Source organism: Leopardus geoffroyi, chromosome X (assembly GCF_018350155.1).
Source record: "Leopardus geoffroyi isolate Oge1 chromosome X, O.geoffroyi_Oge1_pat1.0, whole genome shotgun sequence".
In the NCBI taxonomy this organism is placed as follows: domain Eukaryota; kingdom Metazoa; phylum Chordata; class Mammalia; order Carnivora; family Felidae; genus Leopardus; species Leopardus geoffroyi.
Window position 1 is genome coordinate 98,016,596 of NC_059343.1, and position 22,579 is coordinate 98,039,174.

The 22,579-nt window shown below is 43.6% G+C and overlaps 1 protein-coding gene across 5 annotated transcripts in view; it reads left to right on the forward strand.

Annotated features, from left to right (window-relative positions):
* The window catches only part of DOCK11 (dedicator of cytokinesis 11), a 202,512-nt gene that overhangs the window by 113,446 nt on the left and 66,487 nt on the right, over window positions 1–22,579 (forward strand). For 4 of the 5 annotated variants that reach the window (XM_045470976.1, XM_045470977.1, XM_045470973.1 and 1 more), the window contains exons 25-35: window positions 590–659; window positions 742–867; window positions 1,457–1,528; window positions 2,829–2,975; window positions 6,694–6,777; window positions 7,617–7,728; window positions 8,253–8,291; window positions 9,929–10,107; window positions 17,504–17,620; window positions 19,972–20,047; window positions 20,658–20,767. In XM_045470976.1, the coding sequence (XP_045326932.1) occupies window positions 590–659; window positions 742–867; window positions 1,457–1,528; window positions 2,829–2,975; window positions 6,694–6,777; window positions 7,617–7,728; window positions 8,253–8,291; window positions 9,929–10,107; window positions 17,504–17,620; window positions 19,972–20,047; window positions 20,658–20,767 (1,132 nt within the window). The remainder of the gene's footprint in view (window positions 1–589; window positions 660–741; window positions 868–1,456; window positions 1,529–2,828; window positions 2,976–6,693; window positions 6,778–7,616; window positions 7,729–8,252; window positions 8,292–9,928; window positions 10,108–17,503; window positions 17,621–19,971; window positions 20,048–20,657; window positions 20,768–22,579) is intronic. The other variant, XM_045470974.1, reaches the window with a different exon arrangement.

A 22,579-nucleotide genomic window follows, 5' to 3' on the forward strand; every position in this document is an offset into this window, starting at 1 on the left:
AAAAACAAACAAACAAACAAAAAATACCGCTCATCGTTGAACTTCACCCCAGAGCTACAAAGTCAGAAACTCTGCAAGAGGGGCTGAGCAATGTGCCCTCTAGGTGATTCTGATGCACGATAAAGTTTGAGAACCACTGCTAGTCTCGTATATGGATTTTATATTTACTTCTCATCCCAGGTCCTGTCATTACACCTGTCTGGTCTCTCTCTTCCTTTTTCCCCATCTGTTGCCGTGCTTTCCATCTTTCTCTTCCTTTCCTTTTGCTCCCTGGAGGGGATTTCAATATTTACGGCACCCGAGGTCTTCTACTGTATAGAAGCTATGACCATGCTTGAAACGCGTGCAAAACAGAAGCGAGGCATCTGGGTTGCCCAACTACAATGGCCTCGTTTTGACCCAGGAAATGTTGTGCAAGGCCCCGAGCAAGTTCGATGCCGAAATCTTGGTCGGACCATCTTAGGGCATCCTATGCAATCCTCTGACTTTGAATTCTTCAGGCAGTGTGGGGGTATTTGGGGGGTTAGATACTCCAACTGTGGTAACTCATTGTAGCCTGACATGCTGATTTCTGTGAATGTGTTTGCAGGGTTCTCTTACATATCGTGTCAAAGTGCCACGAAGAAGGCTTGGATAATTATTTAAGATCCTTCATCAAGGTTTGTGGAATAAGCTTTCTCTGGGAGCAGTGTATTTTATGTGAGGATTCTGACTTAGGGCTGCATTTTCCTTCATTTGCAGTATAGCTTCCGACCCGAAAAACCGAACGTGCCTCAGGCCCAGCTGATACATGAAACTCTGGCCACTACTATGATCGCAGTGTTGAAACAGTCTGCTGACTTTTTATCGATAAACAAACTGCTAAAGGTAAGGAACCAGGACACAAGGAACCATTTCGGTTCTAGTCTTTTCGTCATTTGCTCATGTGACCCTCCCCCCCCCCTTTTTTTTTTAGTGTTTGTTTATTTTTGAGAGAGAGAGCAGGGGAGGGGCAGACAGAGAGGGTGACAGAGAGAATCCCAAGCAGGCTCCACGCTAGCAGCACAGAGTCCGATGTGGGGTTGAACTCATGAACCCCGAGATCCTGATCTGAGCCAAAGTTGGACGCTCAACCGAGCCACCCAGGTGCCCCATCTGTAGAGAATTTAAGAGCAATCATAAGACAGACTAAAAGTTGGTTTCCTCTCAGCACCATGTGTAAGCAAATCCAAATAAGGTCTGTGATAAGATGCCCCTCCCCACACGGCAAACATTCCCACCACATGCCCTTTGCACCTCACTGGCTGGCGCTGAGGTGGTACAATATTACCTTGTGCAACTTCGATGGTGAATTGCGATCACTTTAAAATGTTAAAGTTCAGGGATAAGATCCATACTGATTTGTCGAACTTTGCTGAGCTTCAGGATTTGGGTAACTATTAAAAATTGATTTTATGTATTTGTTGGTTTATTTTAGTACTCGTGGTTTTTTTTTGAAATTATTGCAAAGTCTATGGCCACATACTTGTTGGAAGAGAATAAAATTAAGGTAAGTAGGCTAAGAGTAATCTATGTTTGAAAATATTTATTTATTTTGACAGAGAGAGTGCACGAGCAAGGCAGGGGTAGAGAGAGAGGGAAAGGGAGAGAGAGAGTCAGCGCAGGGCCTGACGTGGGGTTCGATCCCATGAACCATGAGATCATGACCTGAGCCGAAACCAAGAGTCAGACGTGTAACAGACGTAGCCATCCAGGTGCCCCAAGGATAATAATTAGCATAGGCAAAGAAGGCTAATCCTGTTCACAGGTAGCAATGATGCACAGATCCTCTTATACCGAAGGGCTCTTAGCCCTTGACTTTGTCAATTTTGCCTAAGAAAACAAACCAAAACCAAACACCAATGGATGTGTTGCATGAATCTGAGGTCTGACAGTTCATACATTTTCAAAGTCCTCAGAGGCTTGTTCACATGCATTCTTTCCTTTTTGTTATTTGCCATGTAAAATGCATTTTCTTTGAAGCTTGCCTTTTATCTTGTAGCTTAGAAATGTCTATGTTGAAACATTCATTTGGAGACCAAGTACCAGATCAGAAATCACCTCTTAGAAAAGTCTGACGCATGTATGACGTTCAAAACACCTTCTGTAATAGATGTGTTTCTGGAATGTGGCATATACATTGAGTTGTATTTTTAGATTCTCATAAAAGTACAAAGAAATTTTCTTAGTTCTAGCAATTACAGAGTCGAGATTTGTGAAATGTAAATATTCACCTATTTGCCGTTTTCGTCAGACTTTTCACAGAATGGGTTTGCTGAAATTGTGTGTCAGGAAAAAAAACTGGGATGAAAATCTGGGATGTGGGTAGATCTCAGGAACATAATTCCAAAGTTGTTTTTTTTATTCTTAAAAAAAATTTTTTTTAACGTTTACTCATTTTTGAGAGTAAGAGGGACAGAGCATGAGTGGGGGAGGAGCAGAGAGAGAGAGAGGGAGACGCAGAATCCAAAGCAGGCTCCAGGCTCTGAACCGTTAGCACAGAGCCTGATGCGGGACTCGAACTCACGGATCGTGAGATCGTGACCTGAGCTGAAGTCAGACGCCCAACCGACTGAGCCGCCCGGGCGCCCCCAAAGTTGGTTTGTTGATGATTTCAGTCAGTTCATTATAGTTCCTCTAAGGATCTGAAGTGTGTGTTGAACTAGTGATGTCATCTTTAAGTTGGGAGAAAAGTTATACTCTAGTTAAGAAAAGCCACATTTGTATCTGGAATGTGTTTGAAAATAAAAATAGCAACTGATTGTAACCTTTTGCAGCTCTGACTCTTTGCTATGTCTGTTTGATTTAAGCTTCCCAGAGGCCAGAGATTTCCAGAGGCATATCATCATGTCTTACATTCATTGCTTCTTGCGATAATTCCCCATGTGACTATTCGCTATGCCGAGATTCCCGATGAGTCCAGAAATGTCAATTATAGTTTGGCTAGCTTCCTGAAGGTGAGTTAAAGGCAGCCAGAACATGGTAAGGAGATACTCTTCACCAATATGGTCTTTTAAAGCCAAAAGAGAAAACTACCCACTTTCTAGAGACTCAGCTAGGTCTTTGTAAAATGCGGGAGAAACTTTTGACTGAATTCATCCATCAGTTTAGTAAAACAGCCAGGTTTGATCCCTCCCTCCCCCCCCCCCCCCCACACACACTGAAATGCCTAATTAATTAAATCAGAGGTCCCATACAGGGGTGGCTTAGCCAGAAGGCATGTTTTGCTTGTTTCACGGGATGTTTTTTCAAATATATTAATTTAAGTGCCTTTAGACGAGGCATGTACTTTCTAGGTTGCCACAGGCCCCACCACTCCTTAGTATACCCTTGACTCTTTATGCATTTAAATCACTTCTCTGACCCCTGTCGGCCTTTGAGTTTGCAACTCTGGAACGAAAGCAACCTGTTTGCTGATGTAACCGCAGTCTACATGTTATTAATCCACGTGAGGGAAGATTGTTCATTTCGGTCAGCGAGATGATTCTGTTTGAGAGATACCAGAAACTCCTATATGGATGAAGAACCACGCATTTATCACTGTTCTGGTTTATCGTAGTTCTAGTTTTTTGGTACGTAAAGGGCAGTGCTAGAATGTAATTGTTCTATAAAGTGGGTGACAATATTTGAGTTGTTGCAGAGAAGGGGCACGGGTTTGTAAATGCGCTTACTGTTTGCTTGCTCCTTTCTACTACCCCTCTTCTCCCAGCCCTTCCTCATATCTCAGCCTCAGGTAAAGAACCTCACGGTCGAGACTCCACCCAAGCAGTTTTCGTGTCTGACGTACCCTTGTTTTCCATTTTTTTTTAAATGTTTACTTATTTTGAGAGAGAGAGAGAAAGACAGCATGAGTCAGGGAAGGGGCAGAGAGAGAGAGAAAGAGAGAATCCCCAGCAGGCTTCGCACTGTCTGTGCAGAGCCCAACACAGGGCTCAGTGTCACGAACCTTGAGATCATGACCTGAGCCGAAATCAAGAGTTGGACGCTTGACGGACTGAGCCACCCAGGCGTCCCCACCTATCATTTTAAAGTAAATTGGGGCGCCTGGGTGGCTCAGTCGGTCGAGTGTCCGACTTCAGCTCAGGTCATGATCTCGCGGTCCATGAGTTCGAGCCCCGCGTCGGGCTCTGGGCTGATGGCTCAGAGCCTGGAGCCTGCTTCCGATTCTGTGTCTCCCTCTCTCTCTGCCCCTTCCCCGTTCATGCTCTGTCTCTCTCTGTCTCAAAAATAAATAAAACGTTAAAAAAAATTTTAAAGTAAATTAAGGAGGATGCTATTTGAAATGTAAACTCTCAGTTTCTCCCATGGGGTTTAAACTTGAAAGCTACTATGTAAAGGGAATAAATAGAACACAGTTGATGTCATAGCTGTATTTACTTTATTTGAGTCACCATTTGCCTGTCTTCTCTGTGAAGATTCAGAGACAAGAGGCTGTCTCAGAAGTCACATTTCTTTTTATTTAATTTAATTTAATTTAATTTTATTTTATTATTTGTTATTTATTTTTTTATTTTAGAGAGAGAGAGTGGCAGAGGGAGAGAGAGAGAAAGAGAGAAAGAATCTTTTCTTTTAATGTTTATTTTTGAGAGAGAGAGAGAGAGAGGCAGAGAGAGGGAGACACAGAATCCGAAGCAGGCTCCAGGCTCTGAGCTGTCAGCTCAGAGCCTGACACGGGGCTTGAACTCATGAACTGTGAGATCATGACCTGAGCCAAAGTCGGACACTTAACCGACTGAGCCACCGAGGCGCCCCTGAAATCACATTTCTAATACGTATTCAAGGTAAAGTGTGATGACCGTTACTTGGAAAATAGACACAAACTACAGTAGCAAGACCGGAACAGGAGGGTTTATGACCAGGAACTATGACCAGGGCCGAGAAGAAAAGTTCTTCTAGAAGAGTTGAAGGTGTTGCGTGTAGAGGAGGGTCCACGAGCAAAGACGGAGAGATACGCGTGCTCCAGAATTGTTTAGGGTTGAGCAAGCCTTGTGCGGCAGAGAGTTTAGGATGGAAGGCATTGAATGTCCGGCTAGGGAGTTTTGGTTTTGATCTGTATGCAATGGAGCAAGACCAAAGATTTTTTGTTGTTCACCCGTCCTTTACCTGCCCCTGTGCTACGTCTTACTGTGCTGTATTTTAATTATTTATCTTGTCTGTCTTTACCCCTGGACGGGGGTGAAGACCATGTCGTATTCACGTTCGTATTTCTCTAGAACACTGTCGCAAGCACAGTGAGAAATGAGGTGCAAACATAGTGGGTTCCTTCTGTTTCACAGGAATAGGCTAGGCGCTAGGGAGAACATAAAGAGAGTCTTCCTGTTGCCCTATGTAGGTAAAATCATAGGGAAATAATGAGTACAAAACAAGCTAGCGGAGACTATAAATGCTTCAAGGGGCTTGTGGGCCGGGGTGGCTAAGGAGGATGGGATTTCCCCGGGACATTGAGGAATGGGTAGGATTGGGCAGAAGAGTGCTGGAGTTACTAGCCAGGCCTGGCATGATGAGCAACTAGGAGAATGACCCGCAGGCAAGTGTGAACAGCTATTAGTCCTGTCACGGAGGAAGGATGTTGTTTGTAAACCCAAGTTAGGTAACATATAGTGTCGTAATGGTTTCAGGAGTAGAACTTCGTGATTCCTCACTTACAGACAACACCCAGTGCCCGTCCCAACAGGTGCCCTCCTTAGTGCCCATCACCCACCCAGCCCATTCCCCACCCACCTCCCCTCCAGCAGCCCTCAGTTTGTTCCCTGGATTTAAGAGGTTTGCCTCCTTCTCTGTTTTTTATCTTATTTTTCCTTCCCTTCCCCTATGTTCATCTGTTTTGTTTCTTAAATGCCACGTGAGTGAAGTCGTATGATATTTGTCTTTCTCTGCCTGACTTCTTCCGCTTAGCGTAATACATTCTAGTTCCACCCACGTCATTGCAAATGGCAAGATTTCATTCATTTTTATAGTTGAGTAATATTCCATTGTATATAGATACCACATCTTCTTTATCCGTTCATCCACCCGTCGGTGGACATTTGGGTTCTTTCCATACTTTGGCTATTGTCGATAGTGCTGCTATAAACATGGGGGTGCATGTGCCCCTTCAAGGGATACACCTGTATCCCTTGGATAAATAACCTAGTTAGTGCAATTGCGGGGTCGTAGGGTGGTTCTATTTTTAGTTTTTTGAGGACCCTCCATACTGTTTTCCAGAGTGGCTGCACCAGTTTGCATTCCCACCCGCAGTGCAAAAGGGTTCCTCTTTCTCCACAGAGGAAGGATGTTTTAATAGGCCAAGACTTCACGGAACACAGAGAGAACCTTCTCTTTGGGTCTGAAATGTTTACATAGCCAAACCCCACTTTTCGTCGCTAGCTGACCACCATATACTTCACTTAGAGCTTTTCAGATTGACCAAAATGAGTCCCTGTAGCTCAATAGATTACGTATATATGTGTATGTATATAGCATACGTATTTGTGGGTATACATGCATATATATGTATATAAAGATATATGCATTTGTGCATGTATGTATATGTACATATATACACATATATGGAAATACTTACACATATATGAAAATTGTACAGTTGGGACCCAATTCCAACAATCAATCACTTGCCTTTTATCATGACAGACTTCTAGAATTACGTCACTGTTCATTTTGTTTTGGTTTCTATAGCGCTGTTTGACACTAATGGATAGAGGATTTGTTTTCAATTTGATAAATGACTATATATCTGGATTCAGCCCCAAAGATCCTAAGGTAAGTTAAAAGGACGCATAACGGCTGTCAGACATTAGAGCTTGAGACCAAGAGTGACATTTATTCTCTGGAGGGTTTGAAACTGCTGTCTTTGTTTTTGTACTTTGCGGATGTCTGTACCTCAACGCAGGGGATATTGGATGGTGTTTTGGGAGTCCCCCAAGACCAACCCACACGCTCAGTGGTTAACTAGAAAGACTTACGGGACTCAACATATACTTAGGGCGGTCTTAGTCACGGCTGACATTCATTAGAGTGACGCAGTAAGGCTACTTAGCTGGAACAGTAAGATCAAAACCCAAGTGGAGTCCTTGGCAATTCTCATGCAGGCTTCCCGAATGCCTTCCCTCCTGTGAAGGTCACACGGAGTCTCTCCAGCCCTGAAAACGCAGCCGCGTGCGTGCCACATTTCTGTTCAGGGAAGCCCAGTTGAGACTTGGAGTTCAAGTTTTTTTTCTTGGGGGCTGGTCATATATTGGAGACTGGTCAACCTTCCAGAGTCAGGAAAGGAAAAGAAAGCAATAAATCACATTGTTTGTACAAATAGAGCAGGCTGGCAGAGAAGGCACGACCTTATCATGTAGGGAGCATTTCAAAATCCAATTTCCCAAATGCCAGCCTGCAACCAACCTTGCAAGCAGGCATTTTTTTTTTTTTTTTTTTTTTTAAGGAGAGCAGCCTTGGGCCTGCTGTGTTAACTCTTTCCTACGTAGGCCACATCTCAAGGTATACTTAAACCACTGAACACTTCCGTTTTGGAAACTAACGCTCTGTGTTTCGTTATTACAATAGTACATGTCGACTAAACAGGAGCTCGTGTATAATTCCTTTCCCTTTAGGTTCTGGCTGAATACAAGTTTGAATTTTTGCAAACAATTTGCAACCATGAGCATTACATTCCTCTGAATTTGCCAATGGCATTTGCCAAACCGAAACTCCAGCGAGTGCAAGGTACGTGTTTGCATTTTCCATCACTTGAGGACGTGTTTTTCTTTTCTTTTCTTTTCTTTTCTTTTCTTTTCTTTTTTTTTTTTTTTTTCTTTTTTGGCTAGTGCTAGCATAGTGTAATGTTTTCTAGGTAAACCTGTGAATTTAAAGGTAACGTCAGAATTGTTAGCTACGTGAAGATATGTTCATTTACAGTATCTGCATTTTCTTCATAGCATCAGTGATAGTATTCATAGTGTGGAGAGATCAGGTGTATTACATAGATCGCTGCTTAAACAGAGATGTCAGATACTAGTCAAATTGCTTTCTGTAGTAGTGTTTGGACTCTTAAATGAGACTAAATTAAGAAAAAAAACCATATGAATGCATTTCCACTACAAGGAACGTATAAAGGCAGAGTGGAATAGTAATATGTATGTATTAAATGTTATCTCCGTTGCTAGTTTTATTGAATGCTTTGTTGTGTAGCACAATTCTTATGTTACTATGTTTTTTATTTGTCCCTTTTCTTTTCATATATTAATTAGATTTTTTTTCATTTGCGGTGGACCGTTTGACTTCAGTAGGTAGGTTTAACTCGGTTCACTCTAAAGTAGTTAACTGTCTTGAAAAACCATTGATTTGATGAATGGCTTAAGATGGACGGGGGGCTTTGTTTGCTTATTCACATTCTCCCTAGCCACACACAGTGAGGCTTTAAGCTAACATACTTAGAAAACCTAGGAGGTGGTGTGTGAGGCAGTATATTTGTTTCCTCTTAAAATAAGCTTGAACACCGATTGCTTGCAAACAAGTTCCTGCTCAAGCCAGCAAGGGGACCGGAGGGTGTATCTATTCTTTGAGCCAGTGCCCTCTGTCCCAGGCTTCCCTCCCTCCTCTCCGACCCTGTCTAATGACTGCTTGGTGACAGTTTTGAAGGCGTGGATGAAACTACCTGATTGGATTTATTCAAAGCACTGAAGTGAAAAACCTACTGCCGTTGCAAAATCTCCCCACATAAAGCCCCCCCCCCCCCCGCCTGCTCAGTTATTCTTGGCCCTCGTGCGTAGAAAGTGGTGGGGGTTCACAAAAGAGGGTGACCAATGGCAAGAAGAAAATCAGCTGCCTTGGTCTCCAGGGGAGTAGCTGCTGAGCAGTGGTTTCAGTCATTGAATTCTAGCCAGCGTAAATGAAGGCAACATATTTAAGAAACCAAGCATCCCCGTTCAACCACTCCCGTGTTAGATTCTGAGCATGTGTGGCTCGAATACTTCCCCGTGATTTATTGGTAGCTATGAGGAAGTCCGAGAACAGAAGGGGTGGACGGATCATCAGGATTTAGGATTGAATCTGACTACTCACAGCACTTATTATGTCCTAACTGAATACATAGCATTATATTAACTGCTAAAGAGGAGGCCAAAAAAAAAAAAAAAAAAATAGAAAACCTATCCTTCAGCTTTATGGCCTCATTCAATTCAAGGGTAGGGTAGAGGAGAGGAAATACAGATTGTAAAAGTCTACCGTAGAAATTGCTAAACTTGATCACGATCCCTTGTGAGTAGTTATAAGGCAAGTCCCAACCAAGATATGGGCAGTGGGGATTTAAAATGGACTGAGGTCCAAAAGGGAGCGAAAGACCTAGTTCGAAGTGATTTTATGAAATCAAAGGTCTGTATTTGCTGATGAAGGGGGGTTGACATGCGTCCAGGCCAGGATGGAACATCTACTAGAATAGTCGATAGTTAATCCCATTAGAACGATTCAGTTGTCTTTGCCTTCTTTTTCCTACTTTTGACAAGTGTCAACAGATCAGTAATTCAAGCATTGTTGTATGGAATCGGTCCAATTTGTAGTTGTAACTAAAGCTCTTCAGATCGAAAGAAATGTGTTAAGACATTGCCAAATATAGTATTCTTTCATTCTGGGTTCTATCTTAAGATTCCTAAGAGTTCAACAGAATGTAGGACAAAGAAATCTAGGGACTCTCTTACCCACTGACGTGATCATTAAGGCTATCACATACCCTAATTATGAGTGCGCCTGTCTTGTAAAAATTTTGCATGCTCCTTCTGTATGACAAAAGAATTGTTCACGTTTGTTAATGGCAAAATTATAGCTCTTGCGAGCATGACCACGTGTTTGCTAAGTAATAAACGCAGTGTTTTAATGTTAAAGTAATTACTGTTTTTGTAAACGGGCTTTAAATTTCATTGTACTGCAGATTCAAATCTTGAATACAGTTTATCAGATGAATATTGCAAGCATCACTTCTTGGTCGGTTTACTTCTGAGGGAAACCTCCATTGCTCTGCAAGACAATTATGAGATCAGATATACAGCTATCTCTGTCATAAAGAATCTTTTGATAAAACATGCATTTGACACTAGATACCAGCACAAGGTAAGGATGTCCGTATAATCAGTATCGCATTAGTCAATTTCTGCCGAGATATTACATTAAAGATGGAGTCTTCAGTAAGGAACGTAACATGAGCATTGGCGAACTTACTTTTGTAAGTAAGATTTGTCTCAGTATGGTTAGGTTTTAAAAATACTGTTCATTAGGAGGTTGCCTGGCTGGCTCAGTCAGTAAACCATGCCACTCTTGATCTCAGGCTTTTGAGTTCAATCCCCACATTGGTGTGTGGGTCCTCCTTTTTTTGTTCTGTCTTTAATTTTTTAATGTTTGTTTAGTTTTGAGAGAGAGAGAGAGGGAGAGAGAGAGAGAGACAGAGCGTGAACGGGAGAGGGGCAGAGAGAGGGAGACCCAGAATCCGAAGCAGGCTCCAGGCTCTGAGCTGTCAGCACCGAGCCCGACGCGGGGCTCGGACTCACAAACGGTGAGATCATGACCTGAGCCGAAGTCGGATGCCGAACCAATTGAGCCACCCAGGGGGGCGTGGAGCCTACTGCAAAAAATAAATACATAAAAATAAAATAAAGTACCGTTCAGTTAACTATTGGAGAAAAACATTGGTTTCTCAAATCGTGTATAAGGAACAACATAACTGCTTCATGAACAACGTAACTGCTTATGATTGGTACGTAAACTAATGATTTTTAAAAAATCATACACGGTTATGGCCACGTGCGTTCTTTCAAATATATAACTTAATATATGTGCTCAAGTCGGTTATATTATGGATTAAATGATTAATAGTAAGACACGTTAACTATGTCAAATATGAAGTATGGACAATGAAGATTTTTCTTACTGAAAAAAATGTGGATGTGGCTATAAACCTTATATATACATTACACCTTGTCTATGTGTGAAGGCCATGGCTGTAGTTGCTGTTGGCTGTACCTTTAACAAGTATTCTCCGCTCTTATTACCATTAAACCCTATGGGCTTAAAAAAGTAGGTTGCAGGGGTGCCTGGGTGGCTCAGTCGCTTAAGTGTCTGACTTCGGCTCAGGTCATGATCTCGCAGTCTGTGAGTTCGAGCCCCGCCTCGGGCTCTGTGCTGACGGCTCAGAGCCTGGAGCCTGCTTCAGCTTCTGTCTCCCCCTCTCATGCTCTGTCTCTCTTCCTCAAAAATAAATAAACATTAAAAGACATTTTTCTTAAGTAGAGTGCAAACTCTATGGATTTAGAGTGACCTAACTTACATACCTGGAATCAAATGCCTCAAGGTAACATCCTACTGTTTCATGATTGATAATTTGTCCCACTGCCATTTTCAATGATGGAGCTAGAATGTATTATGCTAAGCTAAATAAGTCAGTGAGAGAAAGACAAATACTATATGATTTTACTCACATGTGGAATTTAAGATCAAAACAGATGAACATAGGGGAAGAGGGGGGAAGAGAAGAGAGGGAAACAAACCACAAGAGGTTCTTAACGATAGAGAACAAACCGACGGTTGACGTAGGGAGGTGAGTGGGGGATGGGCTAAATGGGCGATAGGTATTAAGGAGGGCACTCGTTGTGATGAGCCCTGGGTGTTGTATGGAAGCGGTGAAACACTGAATTTGAGTCCTGAAACCAATATTGCAGCGTATGTCAACTAATGAGAATTTGAATAAAATTAAATAAATAAGTAAAAATTTTAAAAAACCATTTTTTTTAAATAAAAAAATAATGTGTCCCTTTGTTTTCACGTTCAAATACAAATAAAAGCTAGGAAATCATTTATTATTATAATCACTTTGGAACGCTGCCTCGGAGATAGGGCTTATTCTTTTTCTACAGTATTCCCATTTGTTCTTAATAAACAGAAAATGCCTGGGGCGCCTGGGCGGCTCGGTCAGTTCAGCCTGCGACTCTTGATCTTGGCTCAGGTCACTGTCTCACAGTTCGTGAGTTCCAGCCCCATATCTGCGCCATCAGCACAGAGCCTGCTTGGGATTCTGTCTCTCCTTCTCTCTGCCCCTCCCCCGTTGTGCATGCGCTTGCTTGTTCGGTCTCGCTCTCAAAATGAATAAATTGAAAAAAATAAATAAGTCAATAACAGAAAATGCCTGCCGGCTCCGTTCCACGTATACTTCTTTAATTACAAAGGGTTTTTTGTTTGTTTGTTTGTTTCCTATCGATTTTGCTAATTCTCTTTATGTGATTCTATCTGAAAGTAAATTTAAACTCAGCTTTAGATTCTATCTTAAAGTAGGTTTAAACTCGGCTTTAAGATGTGGTTTGTTACTGCGGTTTACGTTGGTTTGGGGCACCTTATAACTATATACTAACATGTGCCCGCTTAGTGCACTTCACTCCATTTTGTGCCATTTTCTTTCTTCGTGAATGTTGATGTTGACGTCACGCGAGTTAACCAGTAGAATTCATCTATACGGACAGATCTCTCAAACGTCAGCCATTCCACCCAGACTTTGTCAAGCCTTTAAAATTGCCAGTTACCCCTGCTGCTGATGCCTAGTAGTACAGAAGAGAATCTTGTGCAGTGTGGAAGAAAAGGTCTTTAGGGGGCGCCTGGGTGGCGCAGTCGGTTGAGCGTCCGACTTCAGCCAGGTCACGATCTCACGGTCCGGGAGTTCGAGCCCCGCGTCGGGCTCTGGGCTGATGGCTCAGAGCCTGGAGCCTGTTTCCGCTTCTGTGTCTCCCTCTCTCTGTGCCCCTCCCCTGTTCATGCTCTGTCTCTCTCTGTCCCAAAAATAAATAAACGTTGAGAAAAAAAAAAAAAAAAAAGGTCTTTAGCCATGATTTCAAAGGATTCGCGGGAAAAGTACAAGATGAACTTCCCCTCTCAGGAGCAGGAAGCTGTGTCATATTTACCCCTACCTCTTCAGATGAAAGTGAAGGAACATGGGATATCACTTGTGTCTTACCTCGACGTGGGGTTTTAAATACTCTCTGTCACCTATTTGGACATTGTTTCCTTTTTAAAATTCTGAGAACAGTATACGTACACACATACACATGTAACTATTGTTACCTGTAAGTAAGTTCAGCACTATGCCCCTTTGAGTATTTGAGGTTTTGGAGGAGGGGAAAGGTTGAAATGCTAAGCTCATTACCCTTTCAGGAGCTCCGAAGCCCTCTTCTCTGTGTTCAAAGGCTTTAAACAGCTATTAAAAGACTATGAAATCCTCTCCAGTAGAACTTTGCTTCATGGGCCTGGTTAGCCAAAGCTTCAGTTCCTTTCTCTGTTGGGTCCAAAGAATTCACGGGTGGCCTGAGTCAGGGGTCATTTGTCAAAGACATTCAAGTAAAACGTATTCACCATTAATGATGATGCCAAGGTGAAGATAGAGGGGGAAGCGTTAGGCTCCCATAATTTTTTTAAATGTGTGTGTGTGTGTGTGTGTGTGTGTGTGTGTGTGTGTGTGTGTGTGTTTCAAGAGAGAGAGTGTGAGCAGAGAGAGAGAGAGAGAGAGAGAGAGAGAGAGAGTCCCAAGCAGGCTCTGCTCTGTCAGCACAGAGCCTGAGGTGGGGCTTGATCTCATGGACCTCGAGATCATGACCTGAGCCAAAATGAAGAGTCAGATGCTCAACCAAATGAGCCACCCAGGCGCCCATAGGCTCCCATAATTTTGGGGGGGGGGGTCTCCCAAAGTGAGCCCGAATAAATACGCAGTCAAGGAAAAAAAAAATGCTTCCAACGGAAAGGCTGCTTTGAGGTCCCCTTGTCATACTTGCCATTCCTCTTCCTCTCCTCCAGTGAAATTTTCAAGATGTCACCGGTCCCTATTCTGTGCTACTCGTAAACGGCGCTGGGAGATCTGCTAACTTGTTATAATTATTACGAGACCTCTTTCCTACTCAGAACAAAAACGTCCAATGATTGACGTTTGTATCTGTTCCTGTACCTCCTGCAAATGATGCTGACACCTAAGAGGATTGCAATGCCTACCTGGCTGTACTCCCTCCTCCCCCGCCCCCCCCCCCCCACCTTTTGTTTTTTTTCAACGTTTATTTGTTTTGGGGACAGAGAGAGACAGAGCATGAACGGGGGAGGGGCAGAGAGAGAGGGAGACACAGAATCGGAAACAGGCTCCAGGCTCTGAGCCATCAGCCCAGAGCCCGACGCGGGGCTCGAACTCACGGACCGCGAGATCGTGACCTGGCTGAAGTCGGACGCTTAACCGACTGCGCCACCCAGGCGCCCCTCCCCCACCTTTTTTCAAGTAATCAATGTACATGGTTAAAAAACTCAAAATGCTTCTCTCCGTTCCTTCTCCCCATGCCCCAGTTCATCTCTCCAGGAGTAGCTACTGTTGCCAGTTTTATCTACATAGTTCTACTTTGTGCATGCACACGCATATATGTATACGTATATATGTGTGTATGTATAATTGGAAGCCATTATGCGTTTTTCTTTTTTTATTTAATAATACATCCTGAAGAGTCTTAAAAAAAACCTGCATATTATTCCACCACATGGATGGATATACCTTATTTTATTTATTTTTTCAGTAGGCTCCACACCCAACGTGGGCCTTGAACTCACAACCCCGAGATCAGGAGTCTCGCTTTCCACCGACTGAGCCAGCCAGGCGCCCCTGGATAACACCTGACTTAAACCATCTTCTAGTGCTAGATTCTTAGGTTGTTTTTTTGTCTTTTGTGCGGGCGAGGCTTAATATGTTTTACACTGACTGTACGTTTCCCTGTGTTCCTGTTCCTCTGAGAGAATTGTGTTAAATACCTCATGAATTAATATTATTATCCCCATTTTACCAAAGAGAAAACTGTGGTTCAGTGACTTGATCACAGCCTAGGAACAGGAGACCTGGAATTCACATCTGTCTAAAATCCCCAGTCTGGGGCCACCTGGGTGGCTCAGTCAGTTAAGTGTCCGACTTCGACTCAGGTCGCGATCTCATGGTTCTTGAGTTCAAGCCCCGCACCGGGCCCTGTGCTGACAGCCCAGAGCCTGGAGCCTGCTTCTGATTCTGTGTCTCCCTCTCTCTCTCTGCCCCTCCCCTGCTGGCGCTCTGTCTCTCTCTCTCTCTCTCTCTCTCTCTCTCTCTCTCTCTCTCTGTCTCTCTCTGTCTCTCTCAAAAGTAAACAATAAAACATTTAAAAAATGTTAAATCCACAATCTATGCTCTTAGCCACTAGACCGTACTACCTGTCAGATCCAAAGTGGGACACTGAAAAACTAGAGAACTGCCAAAAAAGAGTGATCATGATGGTGAAAAATCTTGAGACCAAAGTTATGTGAAGAATGAAGGAGGGGCGCCTGGGTGGCTCCTCAGTCAGTCAAACATCTGACTTCAGCTCAGGTCATGATCTCCCGGTTCGTGATTTCGAGCCCCCTTGTCAGGCTCTGTGCTGACAGGGCAGAACCTGCTTAGGATTCTCTCTCTCTCTCTCTCTCTCTCTCTCTCTCTCTCCCTCTCTCTCTCTCTCTCCCTTTCTCTCTTCAAATAAAAAGAAAAAACTTAATAAAAAAGTAATAAAGGGAAGTAACTAGGGCCATTTGGCCATGCCAAGGATGAATGAAATGATTTCGGGGTAACAGTCTTTAAATACTTAGAGAGTTGCCATGTAAGAGTGGAAACATCCTTACTCTTTGTGGCTCCAAAGGGCAGAGCTATACCTACCAGGTAGAACTTACAAGGACTAAATCAGCTAAACGGCCTTTCTGACAGAAGCCAGGAAGAGGCTGGTGTGTTTAAGGAGACGTGTAAAAGTTAACCATTTGTCAGGGATGCGGGTAAGGGCCGTTCCTGTCTTGGACTGCACTTGCTAGATCATTGGTTCTCAAACCTCCGTGCACATCAGCATGGTCTGGGACAGGTTCCCAGAAATAATGAACAATATGCAACATTGTTCAAACTCAAGGAACCATGAGATACTGTTACTCTGTATTCCGTAGGTTGACTACTGAGCCCTCGAGGCCTTACCTAAGTCTCCGGACAGGTGTCCCAAAGTCATGAAATGTGGAGGGCAACTTTTATGCCGTTGCAACCACGGTTTTTGCTGACTTGAGTACATCTTGGATGAGGAATGTCTAGAGCTGAGAAAAGCAGTAAATACATTTTCATAAGAGGGGTGCCTGGGTGGCTCAGCCGGTCAAGCGTCTGACTTTGACTCAGGTCATGATCTCATGGTTCGTGGGTTCGAGCCCCACATTGGGCTGTCCCCTCTCAGCAAAGAGCCCACTTCAGGTCCTCTGTCTCCCTCTCTCTCTGTCCCTCCCCAGCTCAAACGCGTGTGTTATCTCTGTTAAAAATAAACATTTATAAAATATATATATTTTTATAAGAGGTACCACATTAAGACTACTAGTGGCCTGTGGATAAATAAATATATTTATTTACAAATATATTAATCTCCCAAGTCTTCCAATTGACTCAAGAGGCCAAGATCACATTATATATATATTTTAATGTTTATTTATTTTTGAGAGAGAGATGGAACATGAGTGGGGAAGGGGCCAAGAGAGAGGGAGACACAGAATCCGAAGTAGGCTCCAGTCTCTGAGCTGTCAGCACAGAGCCCGACGTGGGGCTCGAACTCATGAACTTCGAGATCATGGCCTGAGCTGAAGTTGGATGCTTAACCGACTCAGCCACCCCAGGCACCCCCAAGATCACATTATCTTCATTGCTTTGATCAAAACAAAAAAAACGTTTCTTTAAGGAATAGAGTAACTCACTATTTTTCGCTTCTTCTGTTTGTTCATCCATTCAACTTAATGTGTATTGACCATCTTTTCATCTGGCCAGGCGCTGGGGTTGAAGCAGTGAACGAGACAGGCACAATCCCTGTGCTCATGTAAACTCAGCCCTCCCCGGCTTCAGAATCTGTGCCTCCCTCTCTCTCTCTCTCTGCCCCTCCCCCGCTCAGGCTCTGTCTCTCTCAAAAATAAACATAAAAGCAATTTTTAAAGAATAAACTTTTGGGGCGCCTGGGTGGCGCAGTCGGTTAAGCGTCCGACTTCAGCCAGGTCACGATCTCGCGGTCCGGGAGTTCGAGCCCCGCGTCAGGCTCTGGGCTGATGGCTCAGAGCCTGGAGCCTGTTTCCGATTCTGTGTCTCCTTCTCTCTCTCTGCCCCTCCCCCGTTCATGCTCTGTCTCTCTCTGTCCCAAAAATAAATAAACGTTGAAAAAAAAAATTAAAAAAAAAAAAAAAGAATAAACTTTTGCCCTGTACTTTATGTAGTTACGTTTGAAGGAGGTGATTTGACTCTGTATCATGTGTAAATCCAAATACCAAGAAAGTTCGGCGGTAGTTAGTTTTAAGACCGTGAGTATAAACAGACTCCTGCTTCCCTAATTTGTTGAGGATATTAGCCCCCTTTGAGCCTTAAAACTGATAGACGGGGCCAACTTTATTTGTGATGTATGCATATTGCCTGCCTACTAAGCTTTTGGTCATTCTTTTCCAGAACCAACAAGCCAAAATAGCACAGTTGTACCTCCCGTTTGTTGGACTGCTCTTGGAAAATATACAGCGATTAGCTGGTCGAGACACTATGTACCCTTGTGCAGCCGTGCCCAGTTCTGTAAGTAGCGATGTGTTCCCGCTGATGTTTTATCCTGTTTGGTTGAATGTGTTTAGAACTGGGGTCCTGTGCTCTGTGGTCTCTGTCTTCATCATCCCTTTTCATTCCATTTTTTGACTTCTGCATACTTTTTTTCTAGAGCAGCGCTCCTCAAACTTTAACGTGCCTACGATCACCTGGGGGATTTGTTATAACAGAGATTCTAATTCAGTAGGCCTGGGGTGGCATTTGAGGCTGTGTATTTCTAAGACCCTTTTGGCTGCCTCTGGCTCAAGGACCCCACTTTTTTTTTTTTAATTTTTTTTAATGTTTATTGATTTTTGAGACAGAGAGAGACAGAACATGAACGGGGGAGGGGCAGAGAGAGAGGGAGACACAGAATCGGAAGCAGGCTCCAGGCTCCGAGCCGTCAGCCCAGAGCCCGATGCGGGGCTCGAACTCACGGACCGCGAGATCGTGACCTGAGCTGAAGTCAGACGCTCAACCGACTGAGCCACCCAGGCGCCCCTCAAGGACCCCACTTTGAGTAACAAGGTCCCAGAGAGTACCAGGAATCCCTTGTACCCAGTGTTGGTTGTTAAGATTTGTTATTTGCCTTCATATATTTATTCACCTGGAAAACTGAATGAAAAGGTTCTTCCTTTCCCAAATGTTAGGCACCAGGGGTTAAACTGTATTCCTTTGCTTCTCCCTTCCCAGGACAGCCTTCCTTCGTTTCTTCTTGATGAGCTGCTGTTTGCTCAGCCCAATTGGTCTGTGCTTTTTCTCCCTTTAGAATCTTAGCATTAAAAGGAACTTTGGAGGGTGGTCGGTCTCCCATTTGGCAAAAGAACGTTTTACCATTGTGATAATTAAAACTGTCCTTCTCACGTTAGGCCTGAAAGGTTCTCTGATCTACTTATCCCGGTTTTGCATTCTTAGAGTTACGTAGAACACATCTATGCCCACCTCCACATGATACCCCTTACACAAGTGCCTTCTAAATTTTTCTCCAGGCCAGATATCTCCACTTCATCATGTGTCATTCTAAAACCCTTTACAATCTTGGTTACACGGTTCTGGATATGCTCCATTTTACTGATCACCCTATTAAAATGTGGTGCTCAGGGGCGCCTGGGTGGGTCAGTTGGTCGAGCGTCCAACTCCTGATTTCGGCTCAGGTCACGATCTCGCGGTTCGTGGGATCGAGCCCCGCATCAGGCTGTGCGCTGACAGTGTGGAGCCTACTTGGGATTCTCTCTCTCCCTCTCTCTCTGCCCGTCCCCTGTGCGCGCTCTTTCTCTCTCTCCCTCAAAGGTAAATAAACTTCGGGTAAATAAATAAATAAATAAAATGTAGTACCCAGAACTGTACGCTTTTTAGCCATTAAGTCCTGCCCTGTCCCCGCTCCGTGTTCCATAATGGCCCAAGATCACCCTCACGCTTTCAGTAGCCGTGTCATTTTGTTCGGTGGCAGGTTGAACCGTGTCTTTCACAGCTGCCTTTGGAAACCACCCCGATCAAATGTCCTAGTCGCTTTGTCAAGCCGGCCTTGGGTTCCTGAGGAAGCTGCTCGTGAGCCTCCCCAACGGCTTGATTACCTATAGCTTATTGCGGAAATGGGCTCCGTGCAGGTGCCGCATTTCAGTGCCTGGGTTCCAGGCTGCTCTTTCTTCACAAACGCAGTAACTCCTGCCCAGGCTCATGCCACAACATTGGACAGTGATGTTGGGAAATATTTTACTTCTCTCTTCTTCTGTGGCTCAAGCTCACCTAGGGCTTCCGGTCATGCCCGCCCTGCCAGCATCGCCCCTGGTACCAAGGAAGAGAACTGAACCGACACTAGACTGCAGTCAGTTATAGCTTTTACCAGCCACCCAGAGTTCTAGTACCTGGCCAGAGGCCATGCTGGCCACAGTATGCTAGTGTCCCATTTTATTTATTTTATTTATTTATTTATTTATTTATTTATTTATTTTAAATTTTTTTTTTTTCAACATTTATTTATTTTGGGGACAGAGAGAGACAGAGCATGAACAGGGGAGGGGCAGAGAGAGAGGGAGACACAGAATCGGAAACAGGCTCCAGGCTCTGAGCCATCAGCCCAGAGCCCGACGCGGGGCTCGAACTCACGGACCGCGAGATCGTGACCTGGCTGAAGTCGGACGCTTAACCGACTGCGCCACCCAGGCGCCCCGCTAGTGTCCCATTTTAAAGAGGTGTCCCCTAAATACCAATAGCGATACCTGACTCGGACTTCCACAGTGAGCTTTGTTTCAAGTTAGGGTCCCATCTCCTTCTGTTCATTCCGATTTCTCTCCTCCTCGTGGGCACGTTTGTTTAAATGACCTAGTTCTCACGCTGTGTTACAGGCATCCAGGGATGAGTTCGCCTGCGGCTTCACTTCACCTACAAATAGAGGGAGTCTGACCGCTGACAAAGACACGGGTACTTCAGTCCTTTAAAGATGATACATCGCATGGCTGTTTAGAAATGCACCCTGTGCTTCTCTGGGGTGGTTTTTTTTTTTTTTTTGAGGGGGTGGGATATTTCATAATAAAAACTATACATAGCATGATCTCTACTGAAGTTTAATTCAAATCTGACTCACACTGGCGGCCACTCTTTTTGTTTATGTTTCCTTATCTCAGCTTGTTGAAAATGGAGCTTTGGGAGACTGACAGAAGAGCGGATAATGAGAAAAACACTGCCTTCCAATCCTCTTGTCTGTCTCCAGGCTGGGACAAGACAGTTCCCTTTTCTGGGCCCAAGTCTCCTTATCCGTAAAATTATCTCTAAAATTGTGTGGCTTTCATTTATTACTTGCAAGGAACTTCTTGTAGCTTCATACATAGTAAAGTATTTCAAGAGGTAAAGAAAAAAAAATCACCCTATGTTAGGCTTAGGGCATTTTGATACAATATAGAAATTTTACCTTTTAGATGACCAAGATCTATTCCCTAACATCTATCTTTATTTTAATTAACCAAGTACTTACTTTTAAAAATGTTTTTTGACCGTTCTGCCTGTTGGTGATAAGGACTTGGCTTTTTTCCAGCTTATGGGGCTTTTCAAAATGGACATGGGATTAAGAGGGAAGATTCAAGAGGTTCCCTCATCCCAGAAGGAGTAACAGGACTTCCAGATCAGAGCGGAACTGTTGAAAACGTAAGAACCTAAATATATGGGATAACCCTAGTAATATGTTAGGCGACGACAGTCTTTCTTTTTATGTAAGTAAAAGGCTTTCGACTCTCCTGCAGTCCATCCTGGACCTGTGAAAAGCATCCCATAATAATTCTTGGACGTTGTGGTGGTTCCTTCCTATCGTGGCAGCTGCTACTTGGATATTTAAAACTGTTTATGGAGGAGAAGGCATTCATCATTAAGAGTTCTGACTTTGAATACCTCCTTGAATCCTCACACACTGTAACCTGTTCTAGATAGGGCAGGTTCAGGTTTAAAATATCGAATGCACCTTGTCATTTAAATCCCTTCCTGGCAGGGTTAATTCAGCCTTTCGTGCTTTTGTGGTAGAGTCATTAACATGGGAGCAAAACAGATCGGGTCCTCAAATTGATGATCTCAGTGCCCCAGCATCACTTAATCAGAATATAGTCTCTAACGTTAAAGTTTGGGATATGTCTGCCTTGAACCAGAAGAAACGTCATTTTAGACCAATACAGCCTTGTCACACTGCTATGTAAGATCGTAGAATCATATAAAATTAGGGTTAGAATAAATTCCAGGGCGCCTGGGTGGCTCAGTCGGTTAAGCATCCGACTTCAGCTCAGGTCATGATCCCGTGGTTCGTGGGTTCGAGCCCCATGTCGGGCTGTGTGCGGACAGCTCAGAGCCTGGAGCCTGCTTTGGATTCTATGTCTCCCTCTCTCTGCTCCTCCCCCACTCACGCTCTGTCTCTCTGTCTCAAAAATAAATGAACATTAAAAATAAAATGAAAAAAAATAATAATAAATTCCAACTCAATTTACAAATGAAAGCTGGGGTCGTGACACAGCTGTGGCAGGCCAGATCTGAACCCGGGTTTTCTGATTCGAGCAATGTTTCTCCTATACCACAGCATTCTTGGTGGGCATCAGAATAACCTGGGGGGCTTAATAAAAACAGATGGCTGGGCCTCACCCCCAGAATTTCTGATTCAGTCTGGGATGGGGCCTGCCAATTTGTACTTCTAAATTGCCAGGTGATGCTGATGCCGCTGGCTGGGAACCCACCCCTTGACAACCACTGGAATATACTTCCTTGAGCCTTGGGGTAAATAGTACTTTATTCACAAAGGTTCCCATTTCACGTCATTTAGAATTATGTCAACAGGCGCTGTCACAGGTAAGGCAGATAAAGGACAAAGAGGTTAAAGAGACTTGTGAATGATCTTCGGATTATTAATACTCTTATTCATATAAATCCCCGAACAAGTCAGATCTTGTCATGCTTAACTACTGATATTTTAACAAAAGTCATTAAATAATAGGAACATCGCTACTCTGTAGAAGTTCTAGTTTTGAAGCATCGCTGGGTTCTCCTTGGTGTAATTATCGTGTATTATTAGCTCTTTTTTAAAACTAGAGGTTTCCTGGCCTATTGTTTGTAGGGTGGGTTTTAAGAAACTCTGAAAGATTCAAATTAAAGCGTTTCTATGCTTCCATATACCTTAGTTAAGTTCCTCCATGCAAAAGCTGTTTTTCCTGGAAGAGCCACATCTGATTATTTAAAATTTTTTACTACTGCTAAAACCCACAGAACTTCTGGGAACAAAACAGGGTGTTCATGGCTATTCTGTTGGTGAAGACCGCAGGGTGATTTCTAGTGCTAATATTTTACGCAGTAGCAGCAAAGATTCGGCGCATGTACCTTCTAAGTATGATTAAAAAAAAAAAACAAAAACTGGGGTTTAGGTTTAGAATCTTCCCAAACAGGACTGCGGATACAAACAGTTATTGACTTGGGGTGCCTGGGTGG